The 23,897-nt window shown below is 36.9% G+C and overlaps 1 protein-coding gene across 3 annotated transcripts in view; it reads left to right on the top strand.

The window, feature by feature from the left end:
- The window catches only part of LOC138711163 (uncharacterized), a 1,508,851-nt gene that overhangs the window by 1,242,129 nt on the left and 242,825 nt on the right, over positions 1-23,897 (top strand). For all 3 annotated transcript variants that reach the window (XM_069842515.1, XM_069842516.1, XM_069842517.1), the window contains one exon: positions 19,734-20,116. In XM_069842515.1, the coding sequence (XP_069698616.1) occupies positions 19,734-20,094 (361 nt within the window). In that variant the 3' untranslated portion in view covers positions 20,095-20,116. The remainder of the gene's footprint in view (positions 1-19,733; positions 20,117-23,897) is intronic.

Here is a 23,897-nt window from a genome sequence, read left to right as displayed (position 1 = left end):
TTATGATGGTAACAATGATAGACTGAATTTTGATGATTATGATGATAGAATGGTTGTTGATTGTACAGTAATTATCATACATGATGATAGGAAAAGGGTTGCAATTGATGATAGTAGAAAGAGAGTTGATGCTGATAGGGTTATTGATTATTGTAATGATAACAAAAGATTGTTGATGGGAAAAGTGTTGTTGATGCTGATGATAGGAAGAGGATTGGCAGTGATGATATTAGAAAGAGGGTTGTTAATGATAGAAAGGTTACTGATGGATGTAATGATGATAAAAGGGTTGTTGATTGTAGGAAAAGTGTTGTTGGTGCTAATGATAGGAAGAGGATTGGCAGTGATGATACTAGAAAGAGGGTTGTTAATGATAGAAAGGTTACTGATGGATGTAATGATGATAAAAGGGTTGTTGATTGTAGGAAAAGTGTTGTTGATGCTGATGATAGGAAGAGGATTGGCAGTGATGATACTAGAAAGAGGGTTGTTAATGATTGAAAGGTTACTGATGGATGTAATGATGATAAAAGGGTTGTTGATTGTAGGAAAAGTGTTGTTGGTGCTAATGATAGGAAGAGGATTGGCAGTGATGATACTAGAAAGAGGGTTGTTAATGATAGAAAGGTTACTGATGGATGTAATGATGATAAAAGGGTTGTTGATTGTACGAAAAGTGTTGTTGATGCCGATGATAGGAAGAGGATTGGCAGTGATGATACTAGAAAGAGGGTTGTTAATGATTGAAAGGTTACTGATGGATGTAATGATGATAAAAGGGTTGTTGATTGTAGGAAAAGTGTTGTTGGTGCTAATGATAGGAAGAGAATTGGCAGTGATGATACTAGAAAGAGGGTTGTTAATGATAGAAAGGTTACTGATGGATGTAATGATGATAAAAGGGTTGTTGATTGTAGGAAGAGTGTTGTTGGTGCTAATGATAGGAAGAGGATTGGCAGTGATGATACTAGAAAGAGGGTTGTTAATGATAGAAAGGTTACTGATGGATGTAATGATGATAAAAGGGTTGTTGATTGTAGGAAAAGTGTTGTTGGTGCTAATGATAGGAAGAGAATTGGCAGTGATGATACTAGAAAGAAGGTTGTTAATGAAAGAAAGGTTGCTGATGGATGTAATGATGATAAAAGGGTTGTTGATTGTAGGAAAAGTGTTGTTGGTGCTAATGATAGGAAGAGGATTGGCAGTGATGATACTATAAAGAGGGTTGTTAATGATAGAAAGGTTACTGATGGATGTAATGATGATAAAAGGGTTGTTGATTGTAGGAAAAGTGTTGTTGGTGCTAATGATAGAGAGTTGCCGATTATTATACTAGAAAGAGGGTTTTTGATGACGATAGAAGAGTTATTGATGGTTATAATAATGATGAAAGGGTTTTTGATTATGGTAAAAATGCTATTGATGCTGATAGTAGGAAGAGGGTTGACAAGGATGATACTAGCCTATACTTCGTTCCATAATGTCTGACAAGAAATAAACATTGCCGGCAGAGGAGGAGATAAGTATAATCGCTATTGAACCAATGGCAGAGGTCTCATTCCATACTTGTCTTGAAATGGGGCGGTGGTAGAACGCTTCAGACCGCTAACTTTAAGACAAGCGTAGAATGAGACCTCTGGCATTGGTTGACTAGAAATTATATTTTTCTCCTCCTCTGACGGCAATGTTTATTTCTCCTGACAGACATTATGGAATGAAGTATAGAAAGAAGTTTGTTGACGGTGATAGAAATATTATTCATGGTTATAATGATAGGATAGGGTTGTTGATGATAGGAAAAGTGCTGTTAATGCTGATGATAGAGAGTTGCGAATGATGATGCTAGAATGACGATGATAGAAGGGTTATTGATGATTGTAATGATGATATTAGGGCTGTTCATGGTGAAGGAAAAGGTTTTGCTGAGATAATAGTAGAAAGAGGATAGTTGATGCTGATGACAGGAAAAAGGTTGTTGATAATTAGGGCCTGTAGAAAAATAATTATTGATGATGGTGATGATTATGATCATGATAAGAAAATGTTGATAATAATAGGAAGATGGTTGTTCATGATTGTAATGATGATATTAGGGCTGTTCATGATGAAGGAAAAGGTTTTGTTGAGATAATAGTACGAAGAGGATAGTTGAGGATGCTGATGACAGGAAAAAGATTGTTGCTAATTAGGGCCTGTAGAAAAATAATTATTGATGATGGTGATGATTGTGATCATGATAAGAAAATGTTGATAATAATAGGAAGATGGTTGTTCATGATTGTAATGATGATATTAGGGCTGTTCATGATGAAGGAAAAGGTTTTGCTGAGATAATAGTAGGAAGAGAATAGTTGAGGATGCTGATGACAGGAAAAATATTGTTGATAATTAGGGCCTGTAGAAAAATAATTATTGATGATGGTGATGATTATGATCATGATAAGAAAATGTTGATAATAATAATAGGAAGATGGTTGTTCATGATTGTAATGATGATATTAGGGCTGTTCATGGTGAAGGAAAAGGTTTTGCTGAGATAATAGTAGGAAGAGGATAGTTGAGGATGCTGATGAAAGGAAAAAGGTTGTTGATAATTAGAGCCTGTAGAAAAATAATTATTGATGATGGTGATGATTATGATCATGATAAGAAAATGTTGATAATGATAGGAAGATGGTTGTTCATGATAGTAATGATGATATTAGGGCTGTTCATGGTGAAGGAAAAGGTTTTGCTGAGATAATAGTAGGGAGAGGATAGTTAAGGATGCTGATGACAGGAAAAAGATTGTTGATAATTATGGCCCGTAGAAAAATGATTATTGATGATGGTGGTGATTATGATCATGATAATAAAATGTTGATAATAATAATAACAGGAAGATGGTTGTTCATGATTGTAATGATGATATTAGGGCTGTTCATGGTGAAGGAAAAGGTTTTGCTGAGATAATAGTAGGAAGAGGATAGTTGATGCTGATGACAGGAAAAAGGTTGTTGATAATTAGGGCCTATAGAAAAATAATTATTGATGATGGTGATGATTATGATCATTATAAGAAAATGTTGATAACAATAGGAAGATGGTTGTTCATGATTGTAATGATGATATTACGGCTGTTCATGGTGAAGGAAAAGGTTTTGCTGAGATAATAGTAGAAAGAGGATAGTTGATGCTGATGACAGGAAAAAGGTTGTTGATAATTAGTACCTGTAGGAAAATAATTATTGGTGATGGTGATGATTATGATCATGATAAGAAAATGTTGATAATAATAATAATAGGAATATGGTTGTTCATGATTGTAATGATGATATTAGGGCTGTTCATGGTGAAGGAAAAGGTTTTGCTGAGATAATAGTAGAAAGAGGATAGTTGATGCTGATGACAGGAAAAAGTTTGTTGATAATTAGGGCCAGTAGGAAAATAATTATTGATGATGGTGATGATTATGATCATGATAAGAAAATGTTGATAATAATAGGAAGATGGTTGTTGATGATTGTGATGATGATAGGAGAGACAAGAATATAGAGGTCTACCCAATGGGAACGGAATGTTCACACTGTCGAGAAATAATGTCACAGACGTAACAACACTGTAAAACACGACATAAAAATCTGTAATGGACAAAATTGAAGCCCACCACGTGCCAACACCAATATATATGTATCACAGTTTAAGAACTAGCGCAATAAATAAATTTAAAAATAACACGAGTTGAATATTTGCCAATATTCTGTTTTATGCGCAGATTCGAGTCGGAATTCCCACTCCGAATTACGAACACTACCCACGTCAATCATCCGAGTCTATGTGTGAGCATATTTTTACAATGCCCCCCCATCCCCCGCCCCGGCCCTACAATGCGTAGGGGCATCAAAGTGAAACAGTGCTGCTGTATAATTGGTAGCTGATTTAATTAGCTATATGCTTGCTATATATTCCATGGCTGATGGATTCCAATAATAATACTAACAAACATAATTAAAGGTTATAATAATAATAAATCGAAGCGTTTTATATCGGGGGAGTCCGCAGGGAAATTGTTCGCGCAGCAAGCCCATTGTTACACTACACAATGGATGGATACACAAAGCAACGGTATTAATTTGTGGATCAAGTGCGAAGAGTTTGGAGGCCGAAATGACGTCACATTATTCGCCATTGTTTGATTTTGCAGCGCACGCTAAGATAGGGACGATACAATCAAGTCTGTAACACAGATAACGAATCTTGCGCTGCTTTTTTGTTTCCGCGACTACTCAATTAACGAAAACATGCGCACCGTTGTATGTTTCTTTCCTGTAACTGTTGTCCTAGCAACCATTCATATCCGTGAGTCACTGAGCCGATAAAGTCACTGTATAAAAAGTGAATGTCGCTAAGTTGGCATATAATTATAATTTTTGTGCGAGATCGTGCGTATTTGCTTGTTTTCCGCACAGAACCAATACGCGGTAAGAGTGAAATACCACATTCAGTATTCCCAACGTAACACACATAACAATTTCCCTCTTCTTACCGCTTAAGCGCGACATTCATTTTACTGCTTTAGGCTTTTAACATATTATTTTTAGAGACGTTTAACATAGTAATAATTATAAATTGGAAACTTACCACTGCAATTTCACCTAAATTGCAATTTTAATTATTGTTTTTAAATATTTGCAACAATTAAGTAAAGTCTACTACTCCACGAAACTTATTGCATTCCTGATACAAGTAACATTAAGGAAGCCGTGAAAAAATCAACAAGATTCCAGATGCCGATGTTATTACTGCAATATGTTATATAATAATATTGTTAAAATATTAAAATGAAAAATAAATCATTACATAACCTTACCGTTTGTTTTAACTTCGCATTTATAGACTGGGGAAAAAAAAAGACAGATGTATATCACGGCCTGCTGGAGTATAGTAAACACAGAAAACATTTTATAGCAACAATGTTGAAGAAAGATATTTTGGTTTTCCGAAGTTGCCGTCATTAAACAGAAACCAACATGGAGATTTCATTGCGACTAATTAGAAATTCGTCTTTCAGGTATGTAATAAACGATCTTCGCACAAAATAATGTACGATACACAACTACGTTTCGCTTTTCCAATCTTTTCCTCGACCATGAAAACGTCAACATACCGCTCTTGTAAGGTATATTACTATTTCGTACACTTTACGCGTTTCGCAACAATTCGACTTCTTTATAATATTTTGAATGCTATTACTTTGTTTCTCCTTAAGGGTATATGTACGTGAACGTCCACAAATATTATCAGAAAATACAAGCTCTAAATTTCTAAACATTTTATAAGGAAATGAACTCACAATTGGACGAAGTTATATACGAAATAAAACAACAAAATGCTATGAACTATTAATTAAACATTGAAATAAACTGTGTAGCAGAATTAAGCTAAAATACATAGAATGTTAATATATTTCAAATAATATTAGATAATAGAAAGAGATTATTATGAGAAAATTTTGAAAATACAGCACAATCAGGATGATGTCTAAAGAAAAAAGTAACAGTGTAGTCAGTGATAGTTTAAATCAGTATGATTGGAGTGAAACGCTAATAAGGTTATCTTTTAAGCTGTTCTTAAAGGTGTTTTGTTGTCTTGCAGCCCCTAATACTTTGTTACAAGGAATTCCGTTGACGCGAGGTGGATACTGTAAAAGATGATGAATAACAAGATGTTCTATGAAGAGGTATACTTAGCGTGCCACAGATAAGTGATCTGGTATTTACGTCGTGGTTAGAGTATAGATAAGAGAAACGAGACGAAAGGTAATTTGGTGTTGAAGTGTGCAGAATTCGAAAGAGTAAAGGCAAAGAGTGTAAAGTTCTGCGTTATTTAAGTCGGTGCCACGAAAGACTTGCGAAGGACGGTGATATGTGATCATATCGTCGGATGTTGCACACGTATCTGACGCACATATTCTGAGCTCGCTGTAACTTGACTGACAGTTCAGAACTTAGATCACTTAACAAAACGTCACAATAATCGAAGTGCGGCATTACTAGGGTTTGTACTAGGGTAAGTTTTAGTTGCTGGGGCAAGAAGTTTCTCAAGCGACTCAAACAGTGAATGGAGGAACAGATTTTTTTATCGTTTCTTTAACTTGAAAATTCCAACTTAGATTATTATCAAAAAAGAAGCCAAGATTTTTTACGACAGATGAATAAGGGATTAGCGTGTTGTTAAGGGTAACAACTGAAAGGTTACTGTTATTAAGGGAGTTAACTAAACGCTTATGTCCAATAATTATGGCTTGAGTCTTACTTGGATTAAGTGCGAGTCCGAAATTGGCCGCCCAAGTGGAGACAGTGAAAAATTAAAGTTAGATTTTTGGCTCAGATTCATTCTATTGTGACGGTCGTGACATTTGTATTATAGTCCACGAAAGAAAATATTTTTCTTAAAAATTTTATTTCTACAGTGTTTAAAGAACAACTTCAAAATCTCTAAAAGAACTTCATATATATCAGACTCTGTACATCCAATATATATATATATATATATATATATATATATATATATATATATATATATATATATATATATATATATATATTTTGTGACGGTTGGGGCCATGTCATGACATGAATTTTTCCCACAAGAGTTTTCAAGACAAGAATTTTTTGAAGTTTCTGGATAAGTAATATCAGGGTTTTTTCCTGATATGTTAGATAGTAACACATATAGATATGATGCTATAGCTCTGTGTATTCAGTACCTTTTTTAATGTATGTTACGGTTGTGATCCTTTGTGATGGTTTTGACATTATGTGAACTTTGTAATCATATTATACCATGATATCTGCGTACACATATTTATATAAAGTAATGTCATTAATGTCAGGGGGTTATTCTTTGAGATATTTCAAACACATTTTGCTCGTTTTTACTTTCTTTTCGAAAAAAATGGATGAAACATATCATAGCGTGTATTATAATACACATTCCATGTGATATAGTGTTAAAAGTTGTGTAATCAAGACGTAAAATAAATAATTGAAATAATTGTAGTTTTCACCTTTAAATCTGCAGAAAGTTGATCCGAACAAATGAAACATTTTAAAATTCCTTTTCAGAACGAAAAGTTTCATTTGTTCGGATGAAATGTCTGCACATTTAAAGGGCGAAAGTAAAATTATTTCAATCATTTATTATCATAATACACTTACTTACTTACTTACGTACTTACTTACTTACTTACTTACTTACTTACTTACTTACTGGCTTTTAAGGAACCCGGAGGTTCATTGCGGCCCTCACATAAGCCCGCCATTGGTCCCTATCATGAGCAAGATTAATCCAGTCTCCATCATCATATCCCACCTCCCTCAAATCCATTTTAATATTATCTTCCCATCTACGTCTCGGCCTTCCCAAAGGTCTTTTTCCCTCCGGTCTCCCAACTAACAGAGGCTTATTTGAAGGTTTCGTAACAAGCTGCTTTTTACGGCAATGGGTTGTTAGCCTTTCGCCTAACCCCCAAGCTGGAGGACCACCCCTCATCGGGTGTCCACGACTGCTTATTCAATATATTCACAGCTACCCTCCATATCTGGAGGCCGTCTCCTCGATCCGTAACCTGAGGACGCGCCATGCCGTGGTGATAGGGACCCACAATACATGGTATCATAATACACTGCTCTCTTAAATTGACTGAGCATATCGGGAATTAAATCAATGGGTTTCACAAAACACGCTATTAAATGTTTCATATAAAACAATTTTTTCTCGGGAAGGAAGCAAAAACTAGGAAAATTGTATTTAACTTTTTTCTTTGAAATATCTCAAAGAATAACCCGCTGAAATGAATGACATTACTCTGTATATGTAGTAATGTAATTATTCTAAATGAATGAAAAACATTATTATTCGTGTTTTGTGTGACAGTTATGACATTAACGTCTATTAACCACGCCGATGAAAATGTTATTAATATAAATACAATAAAAACTGGAGACCCTATAACGAACATGTAATTCCATCAAATATTGAACAAAAAAACAGTGAATGCTTTGAAAACAAAACAAAAGAATAGTGTGCCGCACAACACAGTTTAGCCAACCGCAGTAATTATAAATTATAAACATTTAATTTTATCCAGGTTTTAAATTAAAAAAAAGTCTTGGACATTACAAAACACACAGGATCATTATTTGGTTGTTATATCCCAAAAACCACGTCCTATAAAAATTTTGTCCAATATTCTTTTGAGAAGATTAACTCCGTACGTAGATGAAATTATTGGGGATCATCAGTGCGGTTTTCGGCGTAATAGATCGACTATTGATCAGATTTTTTGTATTCGACAGATAATGGAGAAAAAATGAGAGTATAAGGGTACAGTACATCAGTTATTCATAGATTTCAAAAAGGCATATGACTCGGTTAAGAGGGAAGTATTATATGATATTCTTATTGAATTTGGTATTCCCAAGAAACTAGTTCGATTAATTAAAATGTGTCTCAGTGAAACATACAGCAGAGTCCGTATAGGTCAGTTTCTATCTGATGCTTTTCCAATTCACTGCGGGCTAAAGCAGGGAGATGCACTATCACCTTTACTTTTTAACTTCGCTCTAGAATATGCCATTAGGAAAGTTCAGGATAACAGGCAGGGTTTGGAATTGAACGGGTTACATCAGCTTCTTGTCTATGCGGATGACGTGAATATGTTAGGAGAAAATTCACAAACGATTAGGGAAAACACTGAAATTTTACTTGAAGCAAGTAGAGCGATCGGTTTGGAAGTAAATCCCGAAAAGACAAAGTATATGATTATGTCTCGTGACCAGAATATTGTACGAAATGGAAATATAAAAATTGGAGATTTATCCTTCGAAGAGGTGGAAAAATTCAAATATCTTGGAGCAACAGTAACAAATATAAATGACACTCGGGAGGAAATTAAACGCAGAATAAATATGGGAAATGCGTGTTATTATTCGGTTGAGAAGCTCTTATCATCCAGTCTGCTGTCCAAAAATCTGAAAGTTAGAATTTATAAAACAGTTATATTACCGGTTCTTCTGTATGGTTGTGAAACTTGGACTCTCACTCTGAGAGAGGAACATAGGTTAAGGGTGTTTGAGAATAAGGTGCTAAGGAAAATATTTGGGGCTAAGCGGGATGAAGTTACAGGAGAATGGAGAAAGTTACACAACACGGAACTGCACGCATTGTATTCTTCACCTGACATAATTAGGAACATTAAATCCAGACGTTTGAGATGGGCAGGGCATGTAGCACGTATGGGCGAATGCAGAAATGCACATAGAGTGTTAGTTGGGAGACCGGAGGGAAAAAAGACCTTTAGGGAGGCCGAGACGTAGATGGGAGGACAATATTAAAATGGATTTGAGGGAGGTGGGGTATGATGATAGAGACTGGATTAATCTTGCACAGGATAGGGACCGCTGGCGGGCTTATGTGAGGGCGGCAATGAACCTTCGGGTTCCTTAAAAGCCATTTGTAAGTAAGTAAGTTGTATATTCCAAAAACCATAAAATTAATAATTAATTGTCAGAATTTACACAAAATTAACTATGAAATTTTAGTGGTTATGTTAAAGTTTACATGGAATTATCCAGTAATCACTTCCCAGTGCCCTTAATAACACGTTAATAAAATAATTACATTACTGTTAAGGTATTCAAATCTACGATCGATTTGACCCAGTGCGGCACACAACAAATCCGCGAATGCGTGTGTGCGTGTGTGAGGTAGAGAAGTTAGATCCAGAAAATTTGCATATTAATTTCTATTGTGTTGTAAAATACGCTACGTGCCGTTTTTATGACGCTCTGTTTACGTGCCTTTAAATAACGTGCTGTTCAGATTATCCGACGGCAATTTCAAGACACGTGAATGCAATTCAAGTTGCCTTCCTCGCAGGCTGTGTAAATCATACAATAAGAAACACTTTTTCCCAGGTATTATTAGGAAATAAAATAAAATAATTGTAGTAGTTGAAGATAAGCCTTGAAAGGATAGCCGACCCGGGTGGCGCAAGCCGTAGAGGCACGCAATGACTCTACGGCTTGGTCCGAAGGGTTGTGGGTTCGAGTCTTGCCTCGGGCATGGGTGTTGTGTTTTTGTGTTAGTTTAGTAAACAGAAATCAGAAAAAATGAAAACTAAAAAAACAGAAATCTTTCGGAAAATGGCCTCTGGCCGAATATACAGACGTGGACAAATTATTAACAAAATTGACGATTTTTATGATAATTCCATTTACAAAATTTGACTTTTCAATTTAGACTACAGTTGAAAATTTTGCATATTTCTATAATTACAGTAGATATAAATATGCAAAAATGTAGGCTATTCTAAATTGAAGAGTCAAATTTTGTAAAAGATATATAATAAAATCTTCAATTTTGCTAATAATTTGTAAATATGCAAAAATTTCAACTCCAGTTTAAAGTGAAGAGTCAAATGTTGTAAAAATATATATAATATAAATATTCAGTTTTGCTAATAATTTGGACATATCCAAAATGTCACCTGTAGTCCAAATTGAAGAATCGAATTTTGTAAAAATATAGAAAAAAATCTTCACTTTTGCTAATAATTTGTAAATATGCAAAAATATCAATTGTAGTCTAAATTGAAGAGTCAAATTTTGTAAAAATATACAATACAAATCTTCATTTTTTCTAATAATTTGGAAATACGCAAAGATGTCAACTGTAGTCTAAATTGAAGAATCATATTTTGTAAAAATATATAATAAAAATCTCCATTTTGCTAATGATTTGTCCACGTCTGTAGAAATTAAAAAAAAAAGTAGAAATGTGTGTACCGCATTTCTTCGCTCTCAAATCACGATCAAATTTCTATTCTAGATATTGTAATTCTTTTGTCAGTTTTGCCGACCGTGAAAACGTTCTGTATTCTTAATACTAGAGTGGGTATAGTCTTTCGTCGTTGGTTCCTATTTTTTAATTAGTTATTTCACGACGCTTTATCAACTACGGTAGTTATCTAGCGTCTAAATGAGATGAAGATAATAATGCCAGCGAAATGAGTCAGGGGTCCAGCGCCGAAAGTTACATAGCATCCTAGATCATATATACTCAGATAGCTCGGCCTTATAAGCTTTGACGTTAACAACTTTTGTCAGGTTTACTACGCTGCCATCTAGTTGTTACATAAGGAGTCACGTCATAATTCCCACTTGAATTGCATTAGCGATTGTACTGCCATCTCGTGTTCGTTTACGGCGGACGGGTGGCGATCCTGGCGGTTGTTCTTTTCAAAGTGCTGCCAATTTTAACATAGGGATGAGCTATCTGTTACATATATGATTTACTCTTAATGGGTTGAGGGAAAACCCCGGAAAAAACTCAACCAGGTAACTTGTCCCAACCAGAATTTGTACCCGGGCCTGCTTGTTTCCCGGTTAGACAAGCTAACCGTTACTCCACAGCGGTGGACCGCGTTTGTTATTATTATTATTATTATTATTATTATTATTATTATTATTATTATTCCTTACAAAATTCAAACAAGTGAAAATGTACAATTTTATGAAGTGAAAAGAAATTTTCTAAGGTCTCCAATGAACGAATACTCTGGGAAGTGATATCTTGCACATTTTCTAGTAGAACCGGCATTCCTGTCTTTCTTTTCTAAACAATGGAATGGAACTTACAGTGGACTTGAGACGACCAAATCGAAAAACTCAAATTTTTGGCTTGTCATCTTTCTGGATGAGGAATGTACAACAGAATACTGACAGGTCGTATTTTGAGCCATAGATGTATGGGAAAAAGAAATATGAGGTTAGAGATGTAGCTACAGGAATTTGTGTTTGGCGAAAGGAAGTGGGGGTCAGGGCAAGTTATCTGTGGCATTACATGCTGCTTCTGTGGACGCCTTGACGTGCACGTCTTGTGTGAAGAATCAGATGGCTCAGGGCTGTCCATTCAGACGCCAGAAAGTTTTCAAAATGTGGCACTGCCATCGTACTAAGGGGAGATCTGAAAGAGGCCCCGTTAGTTCCTAGTGATGTGATTTAAAAATGTGAAGAAACGTGTTCACTAGAAGAAGTCCCTTAACTTTTGATATAATAATAATAATAATAATAATAATAATAATAATAATAATAATAATAATAATAAATACATTACATAATATAATTGTCAATCTTACAACAGCATAGTTAAAATATTTACTATATGTCATGAGTTAAGCCGAAGTTGCGCAACCTGACAGGTGTACAACAAGGAATACCATGAACTAGAATGTGATTTTTTAATTTAAATTTGAATTTTGATATTGTCCGACAGTCTCTGACATGGTCAGGGAGAGAGTTCCAGAGGCGTGGAATAGATATGCTGGAAGATGATGAGTAGAAAGATGTATAATAATAATAATAATAATAATAATAATAATAATAATAATAATAATAATAATAATAATAATAATAATAGTAATAATAATAATAATAATAATAAATACATTACATATTAATTGTCAATTTTACAACAGCATAGTGAAAATATTTACTATATGTCATGAGTTAAGCCGAAGTTGCGCAACCTGACAGGTGTACAAGAAGCAATACCATGAACTAGAATGTAATTTTTTAATTTAAATTTGAATTTAGATATTGTCCGACAGTCTCTGACATTGTCAGGGAGAGAGTTCCAGAGGCGTGGAATAGATATGCTGAAAGATGATGAGTAGAAGGATGTACAATAATAATAATAATAATAATAATAATAATAATAATAATAAGAATAATAATAATTTTCTATACTTTTGGTTGCACAGCAGGATTTATTTTTCTGCACTTGGTTAAAATTGACACAACTGTACATCTTACTGCAACACAGAGAGAGAGAGAGAGCGAAGAAACGAGGAGATGAGAAGAAACAAGAATGTGAAATTCTGCCAGTTTGTCTCTCACAACGGATCCTGAAGTGGGTTCCCATATTCTGTGCTGGGAAAGACTGAAGTTATTCTACATCAAAACAAAACAATGGTTAAAGAAAGCTAAAAATAAAGAAGAGAGAGAGGGAGAAAAAATGGAAGAAAGAGGAGAAAGAATAGCAGAAGTTAGGAGGAAATAAGAGGGAAGAATCATAGGAAAAGAGAATAAGAGAAGGAGATTAAAGGAAGAGAAGAATGGAGAAGGAGAGACGGAGAACGATAATGTTGACGACTAGAAAAGAAAGTTTTCGAAGTAAGGAGATGGGTAATAAGAACTAGAGAAACCAGATATGTTCCGGGTCCTATTTACTTTATAGCTGCTCTAGGGATGAAACCTAATCACTTTTCCCATATTAATACGTAATTATGCTAGTGGATTATAGTGATTTTCTTTTTGTCAAGTTGAATTTTCTTTTGCCAACTCTCTTTCGAATTTCGGTAGTGACAAATACAAGTGTCAGTTACTTTCTATTATGTTGTCAGCAACGTTTGCCTCTTACGTAGCTGCCAACGTTCGTGGAAAAGTAATCGCTAGAAGTGTTATTCGAAAATTGAACATAATAAATAAATAATAATATTAATAAATAATACAGTGATAATTATTAAATAAACAGCGTACATTTGAAAGTGGTAATCGGTTTTCGCAGCTCGTACTAATCATTGTAATGTGGTCGAACAAAATATATTTTTAGGTTAGGTCTCATGACTCATAAAACTGTTAGTCAAGTCAATGAATTTCATGTACTTCGCCCTCACATAAGCCCACCATTGGTCCCTGTCCTGAGCAAGATTAATCCAGTCCCTACCATCATATCCCACCTCCCTCAAATCCATTTCAATACTATCCTCCGATCTACGTCTCTGCTTCCCCAAAGGTCTTTTTCTTACCGGCCTCCCAACTAACACTCTATATACTTTTCTGGATTCGCCTATACGTGCTACATGCCCCGTCAATCTAAAAAGTCTGGATTTAATGTTCCTAATTATATCAGGTGAAGAATACAATGCAATTCTGCATTGTGTAACTTTCGCCATTCTCCTGTAACTTCATCCCTCTTAGCCCCAAATATTTTTTCTAAGCACCTTATTCTTGAACAACCTTGATCTAAGTTCCTGTTTCAAAGCTACAGTCCAAGTTTCACAACCATACAGAACAACCGGTAATATAACTGTTTCATAAATTCTAACTTTCAGATTTTTGGACAGCAGACTGGATGATAAGAGCTTCTCAACCGAATAATAACACGCATTTCCCATATTTATTATGCATTTAATTTCCTCCCGAGTGTCATTTATATTTGTTACTGTTGCTCCAAGATATTTGAATTTTTCCACCTCTTCGAAGGATAAATCTCCAATTTTTATATTTCCATTTCGTACAATATTCTGGTCACGAGACATAATCATATACTTTGTCTTTTCGGGATTTACTTCCAAACCGATCGCTCAAAAATAGTTAAATAAGTAAATAAATTAATAAAAAAAGTAAATAAATAAATAATAATTAGTATGTATTATTGGTTTTGTACATAGGATTGTTTTTTAGTTGCTTTGGTGATATGGTAACGGTTGGCAACACTGAGAAGACGGTCATATTAGCGTGTTAAGAAATAATTTTATGTGAACCTCACTATAAGGAGAAGCAAGAGAATTTAATCAAGAAGATAGTGCAGAGAGAAGTTGGAAGAATAGCAGCGACAGAAATCGAATAGGAGGAATGAAGGAAGCCTTCTTCCTTCGTACTGCGGATTGCTGTTGCACCCCTGGTGTGGCATATGCGTTTCTCATTACGGTATGTTAAACAGGAGTCCCGCTGTGCCGGAGCTTCAGTGGACTGGCTCCTAATTCTTATTTCGCTGTTGTAATCAGGTTGTGTAATCTTTTTGCGTACTGGACAAAGCAACAGATTTTCAGCTTGTCTAGATAAGCATCTCGTTTCATAACAGCCCTCGAGATCGGACAGGCCTGCCTCCAATCCCACATCATCATGCAGCTCTTGTTACATTCGCTGTATTCACCTTATAATAATACTAATACTAATAATAATAATAATAATAATAATAATAATAATAATAACAACAACAATGGTGGTGGTGGTGATGTAATCATTCTGGCTTTGAGCGTATTCCGAATCTCACCGGTGTCGCACCGGTGCCATCAGCTTGCAGAGGTGGTGGCAGTCTCCATCAGCCGCCATCAGTGAATCTGATTGGTTCTTGTATAGGGCGGGAATTAGCAGACGAATGACATCGTGCACTGTTGTGTCATGGCGGTGTGTTCTGCTGTATTGTTTGTAATGAGAAAAACGTAAAAACAATATGTTAATGACTTATGAGCGAACATGTCAACGGACCAGTTATCACTACCGGTTCAAGAAATAAATCGTTTATGCTCTCTTTTCTTTGAGCGAGATGACAGTACGGAAATTTCGCAAAATCTTGCTAGCGTAGCACAGACAACAACTTGTACAGCCGCCATGACAGCCATCGATCCTTCCAGCAGTTTTGTTCCTATTTCGCTGCAGCGTGACGTCATTGTTGTCCACTGGTCCGGTGAGATTCGGAATACGCTGACCACCTCTGCCGTTGACATTGGCAAATCTGTCCTTAAAAATTGAATTTCTTTTCGTCAAATGTTGCATTCCATTTGTCTCTTACTATCTAGTTCCAGTCATAACTAGGGATCGTATTCTGTCTCAGGGCGTACGGGAGATAAGGTTAGTTCTTCGTAGACTATAATGTCATGTAAAGTTTTGGGTTATATTGTAGAGAAAGAAGAAAATGATATCTTGAAAAGATGTCTAGGATTCCTACAAACGATGAAAACTACCGTAAGTCTAATTGGGTAAAAAAAAATGAAAGCAGTTTAGGACTTAATTGGTTATGGCAAGAAATTGGTGAAATTAATATAAATTTGATAGGCAAAATTATAATAGAGAAGAATAACGAGGTAGTGACACAGGAAATGTTTAGCAAGTTAAATGGTTTCAAATCGTTAATAAATTACAAAGAAAAGAAAATCATATCGGGACAGGAAGAATATACAAAAGTTAACAACAGGGAAGAAAGGATGGGGCTAGCGTGATGGGGATTGAGAATTTGGAGGTTAGAAAATAGAAGCGGAGACGTAGGAAAAAGTAAATGTCCTTTATGTAATCAAAAAGAAGACACGTTACACATTCTTCTATCTTGCCCAGAATATGGAAAGAACAAGAAACATTTTTATTCAGGAGGCATTACTGAAACTAAATGTAGACATAGCATATAGGAAATTGTATAGAACAGTAGACGGAAGAAAATTGAGGGAACTCGGAAAATTTTTGTATACATATAGTGAAGAAAAAATGGGAAGGAAAGACTAAGGTATACACATATGTATATAAGAAATATTAATTAATGGAAAAAGTTTTTGTTAAGAAATAACTAGAATGATTGTATGTAGTATGGAATATACAGAGTGTATCTAAATTGGTGTCAAATATTTCGGGGACGTGTTCCTAACACCAAAACATTACAAAAAGTTCATATGAACATTGGTCTCAAAATAATTTATTTCAGAGTTACAAGACAAAATTTAATGTTACAAAAATTGCTCGAAGCGGCTTCCTTCTGCTTCGATGTGTCCCCTAAACCTGCGTTACATGCTCTGGTGTACTCTGTTGAAAATTCCTGAATTGTTTCGTATTTCGTGAAACCCAGTTTGGATACGCTGTAAGAATATCAACCATAAGTACAGGAGTCGCATAAACCAGGGACTTTAAATGTCCCCAGATGAAAAAATCCATTGAATTCAAATCAGGCGATCGAGCAGGCCATGCAATGAATCCCCTTCGACCAATACATCTTTGGGGAAATCGATCATTAAAAAAATTACGAACTATCAGACTGAAATGAGCTGGAGCAGCATCGTGTTAAAACACATTCGTTGGATGACGTCCAGCAGCACATCATCAATTAAATGATGCAAATCATTTCGTTCTGTTCACTCACAGAATACATTTTCTTCTGATTTCTTTGCTCTACAAAATACAAACAAACAAAAAACCATCAAACAATCAGCGGTCAATGAAGGGACAAATCATTTAATAACTGCCTAACGAATGGTTTTCAGACCCATGTTCTTATTAACTTTTTTAATTGTTTTGATGTTAGGAACACGTCCCCGAAATATTTGACACCAATTTAGATACATCCTGTATAGTAATAGTTATTGATAGTAAAATGTAGTTAAGGGTAGGTTTCTGTAAAACAGAAATGTAACGGACCACCATTAACGTATTTTTTATTTAATGTATTTATATAATAATAATGAAGAACATATAATACAGCATAATACAGCAGACTTCAGAATATATTTATAAGAATAGAAGTAGAAATAAAATAATACATCAGTAGTGAGTGGGTGTCTTTTCCACTTCAATCAATCAATACGGAGAAATGTAGTCAACAGGGACCTGGGGGCACAATATTTGGATATTGAGAACCCTGAAGTAATTAATGGCAGACAGCATACGAATAATGTGGTTGAAGGATTCCACTCTCATTTCCAACGACTTGTGATGGCACATCACGTGAACATTTGACGATTCATTATCCATTTGCAACAACAGAATCGGAAAACAGAACATTTAGTAACTCAGGTCCTTGGTGGGCATACAAATATTAAGCGGCCAGTAAATAAACGTAGCCTATATCAATAATCAAATGACAATTTTCAACATGGTCGGTAATTACCAAGATTACAAAGATAGGAATGAAATTGTTCGATATTTTAGAGCGATGTCATACCATTTGAAATTATATACTGACCCTCAAGATGAACAATAGATGTATCTTTTGTATTACATAACATAATTATTGAAATGACAATAAATTTCTCGGCACATTCCTTGCAGTTTTCCTTGTCGAACATTTTAGGGAAATGGACGAATTTAATTCTTACTTACTTACTGGCTTTTAAGGAACCCGGAGGTTCATTGCCGCCCTCACATAAGCCCGTCATTGGTCCCTATCCTGAGCAAGATTAATCCATTCTCTATCATCATATCCCACCTCCCTCAAATCCATTTTAATATTATCTTCCCATCTACGTCTCGGCCTCCCTAAAGGTCTTTTCCCTCCGGCCTCCCAACTAACACTCTATATACATTTCTGGATTCGCCCATACGTGCTACATGCCCTGCCCATCTCATACATCTGGATTTAATGTTCCTAATTATGTCAGGTAAAGAATAGGGGAGAGTCGGGTAGTATCGGACATCGGGTAATATCGGACAGTGAGTTTCTTTCATCCACCACACGATGATAGTACCTGATTGACATGGTTACGTTTCTGTGATGTCGCATAAAGAAACGTAACCATGTCATTCAGGTACTACCATATGGTTGTAGATGAAAGAAACACACTATCCGATATTACCCGATGTCCGATACTACCCGACTCTCCCCTACAATGCGTGCAGTTCTGTATTGTTTAACTTTCTCCATTATTCTGTAACTTCATCCCTTTTAGCCCCAAATATTTTGCTAAGCACCTTATTCTCAAACACCCTTAACCTATGTTCCTCTCTCAAAGTGAGAGTCCAAGTTTCACAACCATAAAGAACAACCGATAATATAACTGTTTTATAAATTCTAACTTTCAGATTTTTTGACAGCAGACTAGATGATAAAAGTTTCTCAACCGAATAATAACAGGCATTTCCCATATTTATTCTGCGTTTAATTTCCTCCCGAGTATAATTATAATTATTTGTTACTGTTGCTCCCAGGTATTTGAATTTTTCCACCTGGTATCTTTTGTATTACATAACATAATTGAAATGACAATAAATTTCTCGGCACATTCCTTGCAGTTTTCCTTGTCGAACATTTTAGGAAAATGGACGAATTTAATTCTAGACATTTTAAAACGTAGGACATTTTTAAGAAAAGGACTTCCTGACAGTGGACCTTTTCAGGTAAGGACATTTTTATGGCATAGACGAATTTTCTATATGGACATTTCTAAACGTTGGACATTTTCGTAGAAAGGACATACTGTACTCCAACCACGAGAAAGTCTCCAGGGAATGAAACGAAGCGGGGTGATGCTGTGAATGAATGTTGATGTCATAAGGTCACACACGTGGGTACTCGTATCTCAATTGGCTATCTCTCAAAGCACAAACCATAACACTGATATACACATTTTTATACTACCCTAGTTACAAAATTAGATCACTGTTAATCTCCTGGGATGGTATTGATAGACATTTCGCAACACACGCTACGAGCGTACTAAGCTAGCCACGGCTATCCACTGGTTACTAGTACAGAATTCAAATCATATCCTATCGCTAACACTGGTTTATGAATACGAAAAACGCTGATAATCCACCGAAAGCCCGCGCTAAAAATGTCTATGAATACGTCCCTATGTCTTTTAATCTCTCCATACAGGAAATAACATATGGAGGAGAGCGCATGATTTTTATAACTAATATTATCTATCTACTTCGCTCCAATAGATGACGCAATAGTAAGCACATTCCTTTCACGGTTTATCTCCTGGTTTGAGAACTGTATTGCAAAGCGGATCATATATCACTTAACCGTCCCCGTGCCTGTGCCATAACTTCTAGTCCGGGCTCTACTAGTTTTTTGTCTTTTCTGGCAAATGGGATTTTTGGATAAAGTGCAATTTGGTTCTAGGAGACTCATAAGAAAATGAAAATTGTAAATAGATTAGGAAGAACATTCAAATTTGAGCATTGTCTCCGCTGTTGCAGGTTGTTCGGGAACTCGGGCGCGTGCTCGGCGTGCGGCCAGACGATCCCCGCCAGCGAGTTCGTGATGAGGGCCGGCAGCGGACCCGGCCCGGCGGGCGCCCCCGCAGGCGGGCCCCAGCAGCAACAGCAGACCCAGCAGCCCCCCGGCCACCACGTGTTCCATCTAAAGTGTTTCGCGTGCTCCAAGTGCGGGGCGCAGCTCGTGCCCGGGGACCGCTACTGCCTGCTGGCGGGCAGTCTGGTGTGCGAGCAGGACTGGCACAAGCTGCTCAAGGGCTCGGGCGTCGCGGGCAGCGCCGCCGCCACCACGGGCACCGTGCGGAAGGGCAAGGTGGGCCGGCCTCGGCGGAGCAGGGATTAGAAGCGGCGGCGGCAGAAGCCGGGTAAGTCAGCAACGTCACTATACTGTTTTCGCTGTAAGAAAAATCCTAATGTGGCTGTCATACCCGTGATTGGCTCCCAGTCGAAACACTCACACGACGCAGGAGAATATAGTTCGTATTTGGAAACCATAATCTTGTATTGTGCAAATCTAGTCTTTCAGGTGAAGCTCCCTGTAAAGCTGATTTGAATAATTTCAAGGGAAAAATTGTTCCGAGGCCGGGTATCGATCCCGGGACCTCTGGTTGAACGTGCCAGCGCTCTACCCCTGAGCTACCCGGGAACTCCACCCGACACCGTCTCAACTTTTCCCTTTATATCCACACAACTCGCGTGGGCTGACGAAACGCCAGAGACCCACAACGAGTGCACACAATCTTTGTGTGACTTGGAATTGTGGTTTTCTGTTAACGTACACAGTAACGTATATATTATGCAAATCTAGTCTTTCAGGTGAAGCTCCCTGTAAAGCTGATTTGAATAATTTCAAGGGAAAAATTGTTCCGGGGCCGGGTATCGATCCCGGGACCTCTGGTTGAACGTACCAGCGCTCTGCCACTGAGCTACCCGGGAACTCCACCCGACACCGTCTCAACTTTTCCCTTTATATCCACGTAACTCGCGTGGGCTGACGAAACGCCAGAGACCCACAATGTGAACTGTTTGGAAACACGTACTGAAGTGAGTTCTTCTTTTACTGTCGGGTTATGGGGAGAGGGTTAAGACGATTACATACGTATTTGTTGACATTAACTTCGACGATCAACATGGACACGGAGCATTTGATTTGTGTTGTGGAATGTTGCGGTACGCAACCGATGATAACAAATACCCTGCGTACGACTTGCCGGCGCAAAACACAGTTGGAAAGAGTTTATGGTAGCACACAGACCGTACAGACCGCCATCTGTTGCTACGACGTTCAAGTTATACCGTACACGTTCTCAAGTTCAGATTGAACGCCTTGAATAATAGGCAACTTCTCTGACACATAAGCTGAAACTCGCTTCAAATTGCTCACTGAACAACAGTGACGTCATGACACACTTTGAAATGAACACCCAGTAGAATCATATAATAAAATGACTTAATAAATCTTGTCTGAATCAATTCACCACTAGTTAAGCAAGGCGTGTCTGTTTTTGCTAGGCATTGGATACACACAGATACACTCATTTGACAATAGCTATAGAAATTGTTTTTATTGGAACAGCAAAATTAAACACATATTTAAGGTTATAACGTACTTACTTACAAATGGCTTTTAAGGAACCCGAAGGTTTATTGCCGCCCTCACATAAGCCCGCCATCGGTCCCTATCCTGAGCAAGATTAATCCAGTCTCTATCATCATATCCCACCTCCCTCAAATCCATTTTAATATTATCCTCCCATCTACGTCTCGGCCTCCCTAAAGGTCTTTTTCCCTCCGGTCTCCCAACTAACACTCTGTATGCATTTCTGGATTCGCCCATACGTGCTACATGCCCTGCCCATCTCAAACGTCTGGATTTAATGTTCCTAATTATGTCAGGTGAAGAATACAATGCGTGCAGTTCTTCGTTGTGTAACTTTCTCCATTCTCCTGTAACTTCATCCCGCTTAGCCCCAAATATTTTCCTAAGCACCTTATTCTCAAACACCCTTAACCTATGTTCCTCTCTCAGAGTGAGAGTCCAAGTTTCACAACCATACAGTAAGGTTATAACTAGACTTGTAATTTTTGGGGACCTATTACACAAGTTTACTGCAGCATACGCCGAAGACATACTCTAGTACGAGGACATTGACTTGGTTCTTCGATCGATTACGGAAATAACAAGGTGGTATAAACAAATCTGGACGGCTCTAAAAGTAAATATACTCTACATAGCATTACAAAGATATATTTTTACGTACTTTTCGTTATGTGCAGAAGAATTATCATAGAATTATTCGTGGGTTTGAGTTTCCTTCTTTCTTTTCTTGTGCTACAATGTCTCTATATGTAATATCGCTTGTCACCTCGTATGTTTGTATTACATAATTTACATTTACTGTCTTCGCGCTACGAGTTGGCGCGGGGAGTAGATAGGCGGGACGGGGGAACTTCACGCTACACTCTGACCTGAAAACTTCGTCCACTTACTTGGCTACACGGGAACGGAGTCAGACATAAAAGATTCCGCATCTTCGATGCTGTCGCTATGACTATCATTATCACATTTTTCAAAATTTCTGGAGTATGATCTGTCCATGATAATCGTCTGTTTATTTTCCAGCCGTGTATATTAATTCGAATCTCTTAACAAAGCCATTAGCCCCACCGCCCCCATCCTGATGGACAACAATGAGTGTTCTGGACACATTTACGGTAGTCAAAACTCCCGTAACATTTTTATCGTGCCAGAACTTGAGAAACGTTAAATTGGTAGGCCTATCTATCCGCATTTCGTCCAGATACAAAATCGGTTTTTCCACTTTCCTAAGCTTTCTTATTTGCTGTAGATATCTTCACGTATTCCAATTTACAGTGTTTTCCTCAATTTTTTTTGCTGCACACTTCTTCCACCTGAAATCCTTTTTCTTCAGTATTCGTCTTAATGTTGTCTTTCATTTCAAATCAATTCTCTCTTGTAGCAGGGGTAAAAGCTTGTTACTACTTTTTTTTTAGTTGGTTATTTAACGACACTGTAATAACTATGAATTAGCTTCTTCAGTGTCGATTGAATTGATGATGGCGAGATGGTATTTGGAGAAATGAAACCAAGGATTCGCCATAGATTACCTGACATTCGCCTTCCGCTTGGGAAAACCTCGGAAAAACCCAACCAGGTAGTCAGCGCAAACGGGAATCGAACTCACTCCCGAGCACAACTGCAGATCAGCAGGCAAACGCGCTACCTCCTGAGCTACGCCTGTGGCCCTCTTTCTTTTTCAAATAAAAATTCTCAATTATATCTTTTTTGTCAGTCTCCCGTCGAAGTCATCTATATTTGCGTTTCGGTAGTCTGGACGTTTACATTTTTTTTCTCTCTCAGGTGTTGACAACGCACTTTATTCTGTGCAGTCTTTCATTTCATTCCTTATACGCTGTATTGTTCTTGTGGATAGATTAGAGTACTTTTCTACCTTTGCTGTAGGTTTCGTAAGAGGAATGCAAAGGTACTGTTGTTCTTTTTCTTCATCACAGAATTATTTTGCACTTCTAATAATATTCCTTTCTTCTCTATAGATTGTCAATCCTTATTTCCTCTTTGTCGACATATTTACAATAAACAAAAAACTGCTATAAACCTAAATAACAGTATACAATAACATAAATTCTATTAACCGTATTATTATCAACAATATTAACACGAAAAGCAAAGGATAACTAAAGCAATACAAGATTTGTGGTATACTGAAAACAATTGTCTTGTTGAAACTAATAAAACACTACAGTAAAAACCCCACTATTATTTTCACAAAGTCGCAAAGACTCATAGACACGTGCAGTAGATGTTTGTGAAACAGGAATATTGCAGTGAACAGCGCGGTGCGCATGCGCGACTGTTTCCCCTCCGCCCCGTCTAAGTACTTCAGCCGCCTTCTCCTGGCGTGACAACAGTACCGGTAATGTTCCCATCAATCACTTCAAACCCTCACCAAATTCCGCTGCAAAAATATGCGCCCGAGAATTTTAACCTTCGACATTATTATTCAGCGGGTACACTGTTTACGCATGGTACGATAGTGACTGGTGAACGAATAGTCAACTTGAAACCACCGTAACTTACCTTACCAATATTACAAGCCTAGTTAT

Source organism: Periplaneta americana, chromosome 12 (genome assembly GCF_040183065.1).
Source record: "Periplaneta americana isolate PAMFEO1 chromosome 12, P.americana_PAMFEO1_priV1, whole genome shotgun sequence".
NCBI lineage: Eukaryota > Metazoa > Arthropoda > Insecta > Blattodea > Blattidae > Periplaneta > Periplaneta americana.
Note: the sequence above shows the minus strand (reverse complement) of the source record. Positions and strands in the feature narration are given on the sequence as shown.